Genomic DNA, 17,462 nt, shown 5'->3' on the forward strand with positions numbered 1-17,462 from the left:
TTTACCAAATTCATTGATTAGCTCTAGCAGTTTTCTGGTAGCATCTTTAGGATTCTCTATGTGTAGTGTCATGTCATCTGCAAACAGTGACAGCTTTGCTTCTTTTCCAATTTGGATTCCTTTTCTTTCTTTTTCTTCTCTGATTGCTGTGGCTAAAACTTCCAAAATTATGTTGAATAATAGTGGTGAGAGTGGGCAACCTTGGTTTGTTCCTCATCTTAGTGGAAATGGTTTCAGTTTTTCACCATTGAGTACGATGTTGGCTGTGGGTTTGTCATATATGGCCTTTATTATGTTGAGGAGAGTTCCCTCTATGCCTACTTTCTGGAGGGTTTTTATCATAAATAGGTGTTGAATTTTGTCAAAAGCATTCTCTGCATCTATTGAGATGATAATAAGGTTTTTCTCCTTCAATTTGTTAATATGGTGTATCACGTTGATTGATTTGCGTATATCGAAGAATCCTTGAATTCCTGGGATAAACCCCACTTGATCATGGTGTATGATCCTTTTAATGTGCAGTTGGATTCTGTTTGCTAGTATTTTGTTGAGGATTTTTGCATCTATGTTCATCAGTGATATTGGCCTGTAGTTTTCTTTCTTTGTGACATCTTTGTCTGGTTTTGGTATCAGAGTGATCAGAAGCCACTCTTACGAAATTCACTAATAACCGTGACACTGCCACATGCAATGGTGACTTCTTAGTCCTCAGCATTTGTACAAGTTAATTACTGCCTCCTTTTTGAAACATTTAATTCACTGGCTTCCAAAACAACACAGACCTAGTTCTCAGACTTCACTGGCTGCTACTTCCTATATTATATTGTTCATTCCTACTAACTACCTCAATATATAAATGGTGAAATTCCTCAGAGATAAGTTCTCAGACCTCTTCTCTCTTCTATCTATACTCACTCCCTTGGTGATCTCATCTTACCTCTTGGCTTTAAAAACCATCTATATATGAACTACTTCTAAATTTATTTCTCTAGGCTAGATGTTTCTCCTTAACTCCAGGCTCATATATCTAACTATCTAATGATATCTACACTTGAATATCTTAGTGGGCATCTCACATTTAACATGTCCAAAACTCAACCTCTGGTCTTCCCCTGAAAACTGCTTTTCCCACGTCTTTCCCATCTCAATAAAGAACATCCATCCATTTGCAAAGGCCAAAACTTTGGAGTCATCTTTGGTTCCTCTCTCTTACATCTCACATCCAATTCATCGGTCAATCTTATACCCTACATTCAATAGATTATCACAACCCTCACCATTTCCATCCTGGTGTAAAACACCATCATCTCTTGCTAAGATAACTGCAACTCCTAACTGGTCTCCTTGACTCTTCCTATGCCCCCAAAGAGTCTTTTTCAATATAGTAGCTAGGATGATACTCTTAAAATGTGTATCAGATGTCACTCCTTTACTCAAAACTATGTGAGGCTCTCTGTTTCCCTGAAATTAAAAATCAATATCCTTACAGTGGCCTTTAATGTCCTATGCTACATTGCATCCCGTGTTCTATTTAACTTCATCTCCTGCTACTTTTCCCTGCCTTACTTGCTCTGGCCACTTTGGCTGCCTTGCCATCTTTTAAACATATCATGCATCCTTCTGCCTGGAATGCTATTCTCCCAAAAGCTACATAATTCACTACCTTCTCTCCATTAGATCTTTCTCAAATGTCTCTTTTTCAGTGAGGTCTTCCCTATTTTAAAACTGCAATCCTGTTCACCATTACTTTCTTTACTTTTCTCCAGAGTATTTTCCACCTTATGAAATATTACATATTTTATTTTATTTATTGCCTGTCTCTCCTACTAGAATGTAAGATACAGGAAGAAAGGAATATTTTCATTTGCTTTATTTATTGCTAAAACCAGGGTCTAGAATGTTCTGTCAAAGAGTAGGCACTCCAATAGTGGTTCTTCAGCCTCTACTGACCTATGAAAACTACTTTCCACGTTCTGTTACTCAGGGTTGGATCCAGCGTCCCTTTGAATCATCTCACTCTCGTGTCCCTTTGATTCTTCTCACTCCCTCTACTGAATCAGAGTTGACTACTATCATTGACACTCATCCTCGAGTCCAGAATCACAGAGGACTCTCGGATAGAGAAGTGTGCAGAACTGCCAATTTCCATCAGTAATCCTAAAATCTGATTTATTAAAAGAAATACTTTACAGTTAGAGTCTGTGTTTTAAAGAAATAAACCATTAAACCAAAACCATCTATTGCATGTCTTTCATTTTCTTTCTGTATGACATTTCAGGCAATCTTTGCAATAATGATGTTATTATATACTATAATCCCTAGAGGCTTGGGCTAGGATTTAGTAAATTAGAGTGCTGGTCTTGGCAAAGCCAGTAATTTAGGTTCATATCCTTTAACTTCTGTGTCTCAATTTTTCTATCTTACAAATGGGGACTATTCTGGCCCTTTTACATAGTGTCTTATACAGAAATTATTTGTATACATCTTTTATTTCCATTGCCTTTGAAGATTGGGGCTGTTTTTATTTATCTGTGTATATCACATGCTATTTACAATGTTTAGTAGATAAATATATGCATGGATAAAACAGGTTTTAGTTTTAAGCATGAAATTACCTATGTGGAATTACTTCAAAAAACATATGATGTAATATAAAAAATACTATTTATTTTTACCATAAAATGAGGCTTAACAGATTCCCAGGAAAAACAGGAGAAATTACATCTTTTCTCACCAAGGAGAACAAATTTATTTACTTACTCCGTATGAAAAATTTAAAAAAAAACAGCCACTCATTTTCCTCCATTCTTTTGTTCCCCATCATTCCAACAATACCACTGATTTACCCTGTAATTTAAAGACCATAAATTTGGAACTTTAAACCTCAAGGCTTCACTATTCTCCAGCATCCACATCTAGTGATACCAAATTCCATCACCTTTTTTGTTTCTGTTTCTCAGCTCCATCCTTCTCATCTGTATTTCTGTAGCCATGATGTTAATTTTAAATTAAGACCATTGAACGTTACTACATTTTAGCAAAAAGTGGTATATTTAGCCTCTTACCAGTACATCATGCACCAAGGCTTGATATGTCCAAGTATGGTGTAAAGGAGTTGCCAAATCTATGTTTCTGTCAACAAGGACTAATAAAGGCCTTTGGAAGCTGTAAATATATTTAAAAAAAAGTATGTAACTCTTAATACCTGTGTATACATCTACATTCTTCTACTACTTTCAGTATATGTCATTTTCATATGAACAATAAGTATACTAATATTGACATTCCATAATACTTTGCTTTCTAAAAAATTTTCTAGTACAATCAAGTAAAGCAATGCTTTGTACTACCTAGAGCCTGTGTATGATGCTAGGTTATAAGTCTTACCTAGAGAACTTTGTTAAAGGAAAAAATCTATACAAATACTTCTACAGAATAATTTTTTTTTTTTTTTTTTTTTTTGGGTACGTGGGCCTCTCACTGTTGTGGCCTCTCCCATTGCGGAGCACAGGCTCCGGACGTGCAGGCTCAGCGGCCATGGCTCACGGGCCTAGCCGCTCCGCGGTATGTGGGATCTTCCCGAACCGGGGCACGAACCCGTGTCCCCTGCATCAGCAGGCGGACTCTCAACCACTGCGCCACCAGGGAAGCCCTACAGAATAATTTTTATAGTTATCAAAGTAAGAATAAGTTGCTTTTGCTCAGATTTATATTTTACATTTTTGAATAAAAGGAAAAAAAGAAAATCCGTTGTCAGGTTCAGGGAAAACAATTACAGAGAGTAGGATCTTACAAATTTATACAAATGTTCAATCGTTTCATAAATTACAAATTCCAATTTTTTCCTGAAAACACAAATTCAAAAAAGCAGACTCAAGAGAAGAGGCTCACAAAACCCTATCCCATTATAATATATGAAACTAAAACATTATACTACAACAGTAACTAATTATATAATTACATACCAGACATGTCATATATTGTTTAACTCCATCACTATCATTTAGATATGAAGTAAACTACATTTAAAGCAAATTGAGGCACAAAGTCATCTGGTTACCATGTGTCTCCAAAAGGCATAGAGATTTTGCTTTAGAGGCACACTACTGTATCAAGAGTACACGTCAATTTTCAATAGGCATTGCTACCTGATTTTATTTACTATATGTATTTTCTCCTGAAAGACCTCTGACAATTTCAGTAACTCATTACACCCTACTGGGTGTAAGACAGTGAACTCCCAACTGCATTAATTATAAGACTTGGCGATAAAAAGGTAGGAGTGGCACGCTTACCACCACCTACTATCGTTCATTATTCCAGAGCTAGGTGGAAGGCAGGGAGGATAGCCTACGGCAGGGTTTCTTAACTCAGCACTACTGACATTTGTGGCTGGATAATTTCTTATTATGGGGAGTTGTCCTGTGAAGTGTAGGATGTGTAGCAGCATCCCATAATGCACCCCATTAGATTCCAGTAGCAACTACCCAGTTTTAACGACTGACATGTCTCTTGACAATACCAAATTCTCGTTGAGAATCATTAGCCTACAAATGGATTCAAATACATTTAACAATAAATAGTCTGACAAGGCTGCTGACCCTTAATTCAAATAATTTAGAAATGCATACAACAAACTAAAAGTAAGACAACTATATTATGATTATGTGAATACACTAAAAAAAATTTATCTAAATAAAACAGTGCCTTTATATTGGTTTCTAAGGCCTATACAAGGGCACAGTAAAAAAGGAACTGTTCAGTAAGGTATGACATAGTGGTTGCTTCTGTTGAAAAACAAAAATCAGATGAGAATTTGATGTCTCTGCTCTACTTAATAAGAAATATCATTATTTAGAAGAATATTTAGACCAGCGATGAAATTGCAAAACAGTTTAAAGTAACATGGGAGGTGAAACAGTTGAACAAACAATTGAAACACAATGTTAGTATCAACTGAAAATTATAGGAATAGTATATAAAACTGTAAGAGCCATCAAATTGACTTAAAATGAAGTCTATGAAAGGTTACCATAAGAGTATAATTCCTGGAAGGAAGTTATACTGAGTATCAGTTTATTTTTACAGGCTTTATTTATTAATTCATCTAAAACTAGGGATAATAATTAATTTTCCAAAATACTGTCTATTCCCCTTGAAATAATTTTCAGCCATTGGTGTGGGTTTCTTTACTTCCTCACCCCAATACTGTCCATTATTATTATTATTATTATTATTATTATTATTATTATTATTTTTGTGGTACGCGGGCCTCTCACTGTTGTGGTCTCTCCCATTGCGGAGCACAGGCTGCGGACGCGCAGGCTCAGCGGCCATGGCTCATGGGCCCAGCCACTCTGCGGCATGTGGGATCTTCCTGGACCGGGGCACGAACCCGCGTCCCCTGCATTGGCAGGTGGACTCTCAACCACTGCGCCACCAGGGAAGCCCTGTCCATTATTTTTAATAAACAAAAGTTAAATACACTATAATGGACAGTTTTTAAAAAATAGTTTCTATTCAATAATAATTGAGCAGTCAGTAACTTTGGCATTATCTACTTATACTAGACATGGTAACAAAACAAAAATACTTTGCCAGTATTTTAATGTAAAAATGGAAACCAGTTAATAGACAGGTAGAAATAGACACAGGCATCACAAGTTATTCAACTTACTTTTTTTCATTACCAAGAGGCTTAATGATAACTAAAAGGAAGTGGCTTCTTACTGCAAAAGCCGTATAAACAGAAAAATTTATCCTACAGATGATAAAAATGAAAAACAGAAAATTCTAACAAAAGAAGGTAAATTAAATAAAATATTCCATTTGTATTTTTAAGAACGATTTGAATCAAAACCCTGATCTAGACTTTCCAGTATAAGGGTATTCTATCAGACAAGGAAAAACAACCCAAAAAACTACAAATGTTTCATTTTCAAGTATATAAGGTGTATTAACTAACATAATACCTGAACTGGCCAGCTCCAAGTGTGTCACCTGTAAAAAGACTGTTTCTTGCATCTCTCAGATTTTCCCGAAGTTTCTTATCTAGTTTCTGAAAAATGAAATTTTACATTAACTCTTTTTTTAAAAATATTTAATTTTATTGGAGCATAGTTGATTTAAAATGCTGTGTTAGTTTCAGGTGTACAGCAAAGTGATTCAGTTATACATATACATATATTCATCTTTTTTTAGATTCTTTTCTTATATAGGTTATCACAGAATATTGAGTCGAGTTCCCTGTGCTACATTAACTCTTGAAGAAGACAACTTTGCATAGGGTAATACACATTGTATTCTTAATTTTGGAACTAAGAAGTTTAGAATTCCTTTACAAAACAGCAATTCTCACATTTTAGCTTCTTTACTATTCAATATTATCCTAACTTGGACTTGAAAAGACCAATGCTTTTTCTATTGTGACTCAGACCTGATTTCACTAATAATCACTTTTTGTTGACTATTTTTACTTTAGGTATGGGAAACGTTTTGCAGTAATAACCCACACTCTCTCCCAAAGCATAACTTGCTGCACTGAGGAAGCTATCTCAATAGTGGTGGTTGCAAGAGGCTCCAGAATAGAAATGGAATATGTGAAAGAAACTAGCCCTCTCTCTGTCAATGACTCATTTGGGCTACTAAAACTCAAAAATGTTAGGGTATCTTCCTCCATCTTTCCATATCATTTACCTTCTTTTCAGTAACTCTGTAATTTCTCTAATATCTTATTTTTTAATCTTTAAAGCAAATTGTTGAATGCTCATTTTACACAGAATGTTCTACTCCAGTATTATGGGAAAGCAAAATACACTTCATCATGTTAAAAATGATTATAATTGTTAATAAATGTTTGCTAAATGAAGTTAAATATTAAATGATTTGGGGAATCCAATAAGTGTAAAATACTACTTAGAGAGACAAAGCTAAATGAGGAATATTTATTTGAGTAAAAAAGAAACAGGGCTGGAATAGCACATTCACATTGGAATAAATCATTTTACTCCATCACATGATCACAATGATTACTTTTTATTTTTGGTGTAATCCCAATGTTATAAAATAAAAATATTTGCCTTTGGCACTTAATATATAACCCATAACAACTGTATACATACTTAATATTAACAAAAATACTTGAGGTATTTAGGGAAAACAACTGACACATTATTTATCCCCAATGGATATTTGCATGAACTCACCACTGCTACCATTTCTGCTGCTGTTCCTCTTGAACATCTGATTATAGGGACAGCACCTATTTTAACAACAGATGTTAGCAATGATTTCAGCTCTTAATAATTAAAATGGATACTTATAAAATACATCAGCCTCAAAAAATAACATACAATAGATATATACAATTTCAGGGTACAAACATAAAAGGATTTATAATCTTGAGAATAAAAGCAAGGTTTCAGAAATAGACCTTACCATTTATAAAGACAACATGAAGGGAGTCAGAAAAACATGATTTTTATATTGTGTGGGTCAATCAGTGGGACCATATTTTTTCAATGGACTGACTAAATCAGCACTTTGACTAATTTAAAAGATAATATCAATAGAAAACACATTCTTTGTACAATGTAAAATGCTCCTAAAACTTGGCCTCAGTTTATTATCAAATCAACTCATTTTAGACTTCTTAATTTCTCTCTATTATTCCAAGTTTTATTGAAGGCTGAAATACTAAAATGAGAAAAAAAAAGCAAAGTGCACTGAAAATGTCATAAAACAAAGAACATTGTAATACTTATATGCTGAAATTCTTACATTTTAGATTCTATACAAAGCATGCTCAGTCAGTTGTAAAAGTAAAAATGTGAAATATTAGTACATTTTTTAAAACTTTGATTTCTTCTGATGGCAAGCTATACATGTTTGTCCTAAGAAAATCCAAATAATATTAGAAATGTACAAAGTTAATCCTCTTGATTCAAGCCTCCCAAAATAACCCCATTAAGAATTAGATATGAGTGTTTCCAGGTTATATTCTACATATAGTCTAAATAAGTGTGTGTGTGGAGTGCATAAAAAACAAAAATAGGATATTTTGCATACCATCCTTAAATTTGCTTTTTTTCCCACTTAATTTATTATTGATATCTTTCTATGTCAGGTTGGCAGTAATTTCAACTTTTCCTTTGAGAAAAATCACTTTCTGATACTCTACATAATAAAAGTGGCTCTAACACTTCAGTGGTCTGTACACCTCTTTTTCAATCTACCTTAACCTTGAAAATATAGTTATCATCAAGCAAAAATAACCTTAATGTCCACAATAACTCTAGCATTCAGCAAAATTCTGGAGACTGTGCAAAAATAGAAAGATTAATTATGTCTGTTTAATGACTAAAAGTGGTATACATGTGCGTTCTTTAACAAACAAAAAAAAGACCCAACAACAACTCCATTTGAAGGTACTGAGAGCAATCGAAAGCAAGCAGAAAGTGGAGGAGGGTAAAACTCTTGAACAGTGAGAGATACTTTTAACCAGCTTTCTTCTTGAGGGTACTTTCCAGTTTGCATGGCACAGAGGAGAAAGAGCTCAAGCAGAAAACAGAAGACTCACTGAGCTGGGAAATCAAAGCCTGGAGTTCAGGGCTGGAAATTAAAGGGAAAAATCCCTGAAAGGAGGGACCCGCAAAATCTGTATGCAAATTCTCCTCAAGCTTTTGTCTATATCCTAAACTATGCATGTATCTCTCAATTTTCTCATTTGTGAAAAAGAGAGAAATTTTATTAATGTAGTGTGAGGATCATTTTAACTGAAAAGTTTTCAGTGTCTGCAAAATTAATATCGCTATTAGAGGATTTCTAAACATATCCATTATTAATAGTACTGAATAAAATCATACATTAGACACTAAACACAACGTAGCTGTAAGTAAATTTAGATGCTCCAAAGAAATGTTTAAAATTTTGAGAGTACGTTGGATAAGTGTTTTACGTATATTTACTGTTTTCTGGAGCCTTGGGCGTTTGCCTTAATACTTACCAGGCATATGTCTCTCTAATTAGAAGTGCATTTGAAATTTTTCAAAATGAAATATTAAAAGAAAATTAGCAGGCACATAGGTGAAGCCACCAGCAAACATTCAAACAATATATTAGGAAGTTACAATTACCAAAGACATCTAAGGTGACAACTCAAGAGAGCTGCTAAATGCTGACTTCATCAAATTATTAGAAGAATTGTGGTTTTATATAGTACAGAATGTATATTTTATCTCAATTCTGGAAAGAGGGACTGTAGAGATCCAGATAGATAAGGGATCACATTGCGGTGTAACAAGTTAAAATGAGCTGTTAAATAATTTACTTTCAAGAAATAAACAAAGGTTTGAAAACTTACCCAGTGTAACAAAAAAGCAAAAGAGGCTGTCAACAATAGTGTCCATAACAGTTTCCATTTCCGTGTCTGTGATATCTGGTCTGTTAATGGCTAAAATGACATAGATAAAGGAGAAGAAAGTGACCAAAATTTATCCCTTATTTTTATTCAAATTATTACTCAACACCTATCAATATTCAGTTTGATAAGACTTGTAATAGTTAAAGAAGTAAATTTTTTTTTTTTTTTTTCCTTGCGTTATGCGGGCCTCTCACTGTTGTGGCCTCTCCCATTTGCGGAGCACAGGCTCCGGACGCGCAGGCTCAGTGGCCATGGCTCACGGGCCCAGCCGCTCCGCGGCATGTGGGATCTTCCCGAAATGGGGCACGAACCCGCGTCTCCTGCATCGGCAGGCGGACTCTCAAGCACTGCGCCACCAGGGAAGCCCAGAAGTAAAATTTTTTATGCTTTAAATTTTAAGTGAACAAGTATCCACAAAAATTATAATACTTCAAAAAAAATACCACCTCAATATCAGTAGTAGTCAATATTAGAGCAGTAATAATAAGAAAAAACCCACCACATAAATTATACAAAATTTTTGCCAGAGCAAATAGGAAAATAAATATCATCTTCCATAATTTTATTCACAAACATTAAATGGCCTCAAGAAACTACTGATCTTACTATCCAAATACTGCCAGAAAAGGACAATGTATCAATAAATCAATTACGCCAAGACCAACATCACATACATTTTCTTTGTATTATAACAAATTATATAAATTTCTTTTCTGATCTACTAGACTGTACTTAAGTGGTTCTCAAACTCCAGCAGATAGAAGAATCATTCTAAGAATAGGAGAGAAGAGAAAGAAGCTTCTCTGGAAGCTATTAAAAATGAAAGACTATTAGCCCTTTCCCTCAGGGATTCAATTCAATAGATTTGGGATAATTCTAGGTAATCTGCAACTCTGACAAACACCTCAGGTGATACTTGGGGCTACACGTTTTCTTCTTTTCTGTCTCATTTCTTTCTTGGAACTTTAAGAACCAACATGTCAAATGTTTTTAAAAGGTAAGAGTAATAATGGTCCCTAGCCAGGAGGGAAGAATAAATGGAGAGGTGGCAAGCCTACTCACTAGGTTGACAACCAGTGACTTTGCTATCCTGGCTGCTCTACTATGCGATGGCTTCCACATTTGAAAAACAGGTTGTTGGGGCTGCACTTTAAGAAACATTGCTGTGAAGACTTTTCTTGACAAAGACCTTGCCTTATTCACCTTCCTTTCTCTCAGAGTACCTAGGCTCAGTGTCTGACAAGTAGATGCTCAGTAACTATTTGTTAAAAGACTGGCTGGACTAAAACATTATCTATATAATACGTTTAATTTCCCAGCATCTTGAATGTGGAAAGAAATATAAAATTCAATACAACTTGTGATCAGCATAAGAGGAAATCAGAATCCAATTGGATACAACAGAATGTTCAAAGAAAGTATGGTACATGCAGAGAACATAAAAATAACAAAGACTTTAACCATAATCTGGATAAGGAAACGTGCTGCTATTCAGTATTGCAGACTGCCATCTATCCAAATCAGATGACAGAAATGGCATAAGGATACAACGTGAATTATGTAAATTCAGGGGATACCAATCCAGTGAAATACTCAGCTCATTCTGCCAATCACTGGTTCAGGTAAAATCTCTATGAAGCCTCCATCCTTCAGGTCCATACTCTTCAGTCCCACACCTCTGAAACAACTGACCTCAACAGTCAAAACACTGTCCATCACTAACTTCAACTCACTTTCAACAACAACTTGGTTTGTCTGAGACATTAGCCTAAGTCTAACTAAGGTGACAAGTCTGTGTCCTTTATTGGATAAATTCCCAATCCGTGGAAAACAGGTGATAAAAATTGAATCCATGGTATCAATATGGTTGATTTATGTTTTGAATAATCTGTTTAAGATTATTAATTAAAGCACTTGTAATGTTTGAGAGGATTTGCCACATAATTACATAATAATTGAGAGCACTAACTCTGGAGTGAGTGCCTGGATTTAGTAACCCTGTTTTGCCATTTCCTTATCAAGTTACTTAGTATCTGTGCCTCAGTTTTTTCATCTAGAAATCAGAAATAATATTAATTCCTACTTCATTAAGTTATTCTGAGGAGTAAATGAGCCTATATTGTAAAATATGTATAGGACAATCTACTACTATTATTATACTATAATTATACTATTGAGAATCTGGGCGATTAAGCATGTGATTATACTTTAAAATTAATAAATTAAATTTATACTTTTAATTCAATAATTATTAATTTCAGACTTGTGATTTTTGAGAGATATAAGAAAACAAATTTATAAACACTTGAATGTTTAATGAATTTAGACTCCCTATAAATTTAATTATTTTTAATAATTATTTAAATATTTGGGCAGATTTTGTTTGTTAGATTTATAAAGTTGCCTGGTCTGGTATTTGAAGTACTTAAAACTACTCAGCCATAAAAAATCATGAAATTTTGCTGTTTGCAGCAACATGGATGGACTTGCAGAGTATTATGTTAAGTGAAATAAGTCAGACAAAAAGACAAATACTGCATGGTATCACTTATAAGTGGAATCTGAAAAATGCAACAAACTAGTGAATGTAACAGAAAAGAAGCAGACTTACAGCTATAGATAACAAATAAGTGGTTACCAGTGGGGAGAGGGAAGGGGGGACAACCTAGGGGTAGGGATTAAGAGGTGCAAATTATTATGTATAAAATAAGCTACAAGAATACATTGTACAGCATAGGGAATACAGCCAATATTTTATAATAACTATAAATGGAATATAACCTTTAAAAATTGTGAATCACTATATTATACACCTGTAACTTACATACTATTGTACATTGACTATACATCAATTAAAAAACAAATAATTAAAAAATGAATAGGCTGAATTTATAAACGCAACTTAAACTGTTTAAGGAACTTTAACAAACTAAGTTTGTTGACTAAGTTTGTTAAATGAGACTGATTATAATTTAGTCAGTTCAATCTGAGTTAATCAAAGAAAAAGTAAAGGTGCTTGTTTTCAAATAAACAGACTTATAAACAAAATTTACAAGTTTAGCTTAAAGGCTTAAGGGAAACTAGGTTTTAAACATGAAACTTAAGTAGCTAATTAAGTTAAAGGTCAATTAAATGTAAACAGACTTCTGTAAATAGAGTACTGTCAAAAATCTCTTACACGGGCAATTAAGCAAATACACCCATTTAGAGATGTTGCTTAATTTCAGCAACAAGGCATACTATGGAGCTCAGTGAAACCAAAAGATTCATGCTCTTTTCTCTTGGGAGCTTACCACCTGGTCCAGTGTGTTATGATAGAATACCACTAGTATTTTGAGCAGAATGATTTTCTGTGTGAGTATGGTTTACACATTGCAGAAGATTTAGCATCCCTAGTCCCTGTTCACTAAATGCTAGTGCTAATTGTGACAATCAAAAATGTTCTTACACATTTCCAAATGCCCCCATGGGAGGCCCCTACTTTAGAATCTCTGAAACTCTAGTCATCCCCAAACATCTCAATCCTTAGGTATCAAATTAATAATTATTTTTATGAATTGGCTAATCACATCTTCTGTAGTCTGCAATTTTCTTTAAAATATTTGACATAACTAATCAATGGACACAAAGTTTCAGTTAGGCAAGATGAATAAGTTCTAGAGATCTGCCATACAACACTGTACCTAAATCAACAATACTGTATTATATACTTAAAAATATTAAGAGAGTAGATCTCATGTTAAGTGTTTTTACAAAGAAAAAGAATCAACATAGACAATAAAACACGGTGTGGGTGTCCATGTGCCTGTGTGCATGTGTGTGTATGCATGTCTGTCTGTTAACTGTGTGTATGCGTGTGCGTCTGTTAAGTTTAATCTACATCCAAGGAATGGTCAGTTTATCAAAGCTGGGAATACAAACCTCAGAGGTGGTTAGATAGCATTTGATCAACTACCAATATTCAATCCTACCACTGCATTAACAGGGTGTAAGAATCAAGGGTGTCTAACAACCTATATTTGAGAATGGTACTTATATCAATACTTCATTCCATAATAGGACATTAGTAGCTGCTGACTCTTTGTTGTTGTCTGATCTTGACAAATAGCAACATTAACCAAACTTCTCTGAGTGCTTACGATATGCCAGTAACTTTTCCAAGCATTTTACATACACTAATTCATTTAACTCCCATTAAAAACTCTGAGGTAGATAGTATTATTATTCCCGTTTTACAGATTTGGAAACTAAAGCACAGAGGAGCAAAGTAAACTTGTTCTTGTCCAAGGATCAAAGTACTAAAAGATTAACTGAATCCTACTACTAAAATACTGTCTTACACACCATGAGTGAACCACTCATGCAAGTTGCTGTGGGGTAACTAAAAGGTCAGATAATTGGTCCTTCATTGAGCTTACAAAACAGATTAGTAAGTGTTGTCTACATGTGACAGAACTCAAGTCTGAGACTTGTTTTCTTTATGGGCTGTAAACAAAGCTGGTTCTGGAGTGCACTAAACATGTTTACTATTGTTTTTCTACAGTACACTGTTCATTTTGTTAACAATGAATTATAAAATTCCTATTTTTACATACCACGATATGAAACAAGCTCCTTATTTTGATTACATAATACAAACATATCATCTTCCAAAGTAATAAAATTGAGATACTGATCGAAAACCTAGAAACAAAAGAAAACGTTTTCAAATCAATTTTACAATACTGAATGCATATTTAGTTTGATTTAATCTACTAATGATAAAATGAAGAAAATTATAATTATATTCAATAACTAAAAATTATACCATGTAGCATGTAGATTGCCAAATTGGGCAAGAATGAGAAATTAACATTAAAAAGCAATTAAAAAAAACAAGACTCTGGGCAATAAATTATCAAGGAGAGTAACAGTTTCAGAAAACAAAATTTAAGAAGATATAAAATTTTAAAACAAATTGTGGTTGGGATGGGAATGGATATCAAATATGAAGAAAAACCACAATTTTAATTTTTTTATTCATTTTAATCATACTTCTCTAAGGAAGTCACAGTAACTGTTTTTACACTGTGAACTATGTTTATAGGTGGGGAAAAGTTACACTAGTTCTTTAAAAGTGTAAATCAGGAGAAAAATGAAGAAAACTATCTGAGATATGTTAAATGTGGTTAAATCGAAAACTGTTCATATTATTTCATGTAAAACTAATGATAAATTTTGGAAGAGAAGGAATAATAAGACATAAGCCTTAAAAACTAATCAGAAGTAGTAGTGGACTATCTAAATCTAAGAAGAAAAATCTAGGAATGAAAAATCTATTAGTATGAAAGAATGGGAATTAAATGCATGGTTGTTTAGTCTTTTATTCACCCTATATCATTCTGTAGAATTTTCAGTTATATCTTGTCCAAATTCAAGAGACAAAGGGCAAAACAGGGCTACAACCAAGAATATATTTTATAGATTTATTATAATTAAGCCGAACATGACTAAAAGTGACTATGATATAGAAGTGCTGGCCTTCTTTCTTATAATATGCAATATAGCCCCCTTGGATACTCTCTCCTAACTAAAAAAATATCTGAAGATAGTATGGTGGCTATAGTGATCACTGATGAAACAATGTCAAAATATTCTGGGTATAATTTATGACAATACAACTGTCAAACTATTTCTAAGCTGAGCTAAAAAAATTATACAAATCCCAGCCCAAAACAAAAATTGATTCAGCTTCTTATTTTTGTCTTTCAAATTAACTGAGTAATAAGTTCCTTTAGTTTGGTTTATTTTGCCTAGTCCAAGTTGAAGATAATTTACACTATCAGAACTCTTTCTAGAAGTATTGGGTTTAAATATTTCTTAGGTTGTTCCAGTCCTTTGTAAATTAGACACCAATGTCTATTTATAGGTTTCAGAATATTACTAAATTTTACATTAACAAAATGTTATCAGCCAACCAAAACCTCTTACCTTGGCTACTTGTGTTACTGCATTAGCTGCTAATGCTGCATTTGCAATATCTTCCAGTTTACTTCTTGAAATAGCAGAAATAAAATTTAAATAATATGATTCATAGAGTTGATTTCGAAGATCCTATGAATACAATGAAAACTTCATTCTTATAGGATAGTATAAGCGATAATGACCAATGAAAATCTTTTAGATACAATAAGAGCAAGGTTTTAGAGGATAATAGGCATATTTAAAAGACAGGTTATACAAATGATACAAAAAAAGTATCCCAGGAGAATAAAGTTATGAAGAGGTACTGGTTACTTGGTTACCAGATATAACTGACATGTATTTTAATAATTAGTTATGATATTATATTATCAATAAAATCCTATTAATTACAGTAGTGTACAAAACTGCTTTGAATTCGCATACTTGTATTCTTCTTAAAAAAATCCAGGAAAGGGGAAAGATGGTGGAAGAGTAAGAGGCGGAGATCACCTTCCTCCCCACAGATACATCAGAAAAATACATCTACACATGGAACAACTCCTACAGAACAACCACTGAACGCTGGCAGAAGACCTCAGACCTCCCAAAAGGCAAGAAACTCCCCACATACCTGCATAGGGCAAAAGAAAAAAGAATAAACAGAGACAAAGGAATAGGGACGGGACCTGCACCAGTGGGAGGGAGCCGTGAAGGAGGAAAGGTCTCCACACACTAGAAGCCCCTTCGCGGGCAGAGACTGCGGGAGGCGGAGCGGGGAGCTTCGGAGCCGCGGAGGACAGCGCAGCCACAGGGGTGCGGAGGGCAAAGCGGGGAGATTCCCGCGCAGAGGATCGGTGCCGACCGGCGCTCACCAGCCCGAGAGGCTTGTCTGCTCCCCCCGCCCGGTTGGGCGGGGCTGGGAGCTGACGCTTCGGTTGGATGCAGGGAGAGGACTGGAGGCGTGAACACAGCCTCAAGGGGTTAGTGCACCATGGCTAGCGGGAGGGAGTCCTGGAAAAAGTCGGGACCTGCCGAAGAGGCAAGAGACATTTTCTTCCCTCTTTGTTTCCTGGTGCGCGAGGAGAGGGGATTAAGAGCTGCTTAAAGGAGCTCCAGAGACGGGCGCGAGCCGCGGCTATCAGCGCAGACCCCAGAGACGGGCATGAGACGCTAAGGCTGCTGCTGCCGCCACCAAGAAGCCTGCGTGCGAGCACAGGTCACTATCCACACCTCCCCTCCCGGGAGCCTGTGCAGCCCGCCACTGCCAGGATCCCGTGATCCAGGGACAACTTCCCGGGGAGAACACACGGCGCGCCTCAGGCTGCTGCAATGTCATGCAGGCCTCTGCCGCCTCAGGCTCGCCCCGCACACCGTGCCCCTCCCTCCCACCGGCCTGAGTGAGCCAGAGCCCCTGAATCAGTGCTCCTTTAACCCTGCCCTGTCTGAGCTAAGAACAGACGCCCTCCGGCGACCTAAACACAGAGGTGGGGCCAAATCCAAATCTGAACCCCAGGAGCTGTGCGAACAAAGAAGCGAAAGGGAAATTTCTCCCAGCAGCCTCAGGAGCAGCAAATTAAATCTCCACAATCAACATGATGTACCCTGCCTGCATCTGTGTAATGCCTGAATAGACAACGATCATCCCAAATTGAGGCAGTGGACTTTGAGAGCAAGATATATTATTTTTTCCCCTTTCCCTCTTTTTGTGAGTGTGTATGTGTCTGTGTGAGATTTTGTCTGTATAGCTTTGCTTTCACCATTTGTCCTAGGGTTCTATCCGTCCTTTTTTTGTTTTGTTTTGTTTTTTTACTTAAAAAGAAAAATTTTTTCTTTTTATTTTAATAACTTTATTTTATTTTATCTCCTCCCTCCCTCCCTTCCTTCCTTCCTACTTTTTCTCCCTTTTATTCTGAGCTGTGTGGATGAAAGGCTTTTGGTGCTGCAGCCGGGAGTCAGTGCTGTGCCTCTGAGGTGGGAGAGCCAACTTCAGGACACTGGTCCACAAGAGACCTCCCAGCTCCACGTAATAACAAACAGCAAAAATCTCCCAGAGATCTCCTTCTCAACACCAACACCCAGCTTCACTCAATGAACAGCA

At 35.5% G+C, this 17,462-nt stretch overlaps 1 protein-coding gene across 5 annotated transcripts in view; it reads right to left on the reverse strand.

Moving 5' to 3' along the window:
* Nucleotides 1-17,462, reverse strand: part of SCFD1 (sec1 family domain containing 1) — a 134,990-nt gene that overhangs the window by 85,603 nt on the left and 31,925 nt on the right. For 3 of the 5 annotated variants that reach the window (XM_007447278.1, XM_007447280.1, XM_007447279.1), the window contains 6 exons: nt 15,392-15,514; nt 14,017-14,104; nt 9,362-9,451; nt 7,206-7,261; nt 5,973-6,058; nt 3,066-3,165 (listed from right to left, as the gene is read on the reverse strand). In XM_007447278.1, the coding sequence (XP_007447340.1) occupies nt 3,066-3,165; nt 5,973-6,058; nt 7,206-7,261; nt 9,362-9,451; nt 14,017-14,104; nt 15,392-15,514 (543 nt within the window). The remainder of the gene's footprint in view (nt 1-3,065; nt 3,166-5,972; nt 6,059-7,205; nt 7,262-9,361; nt 9,452-14,016; nt 14,105-15,391; nt 15,515-17,462) is intronic. The other 2 variants (XM_007447281.1, XM_007447282.1) reach the window with 2 other exon arrangements.

Source organism: Lipotes vexillifer, unplaced genomic scaffold, assembly GCF_000442215.2.
Source record: "Lipotes vexillifer unplaced genomic scaffold, Lipotes_vexillifer_v1.1 scaffold339, whole genome shotgun sequence".
Classification (NCBI taxonomy): domain Eukaryota; kingdom Metazoa; phylum Chordata; class Mammalia; order Artiodactyla; family Lipotidae; genus Lipotes; species Lipotes vexillifer.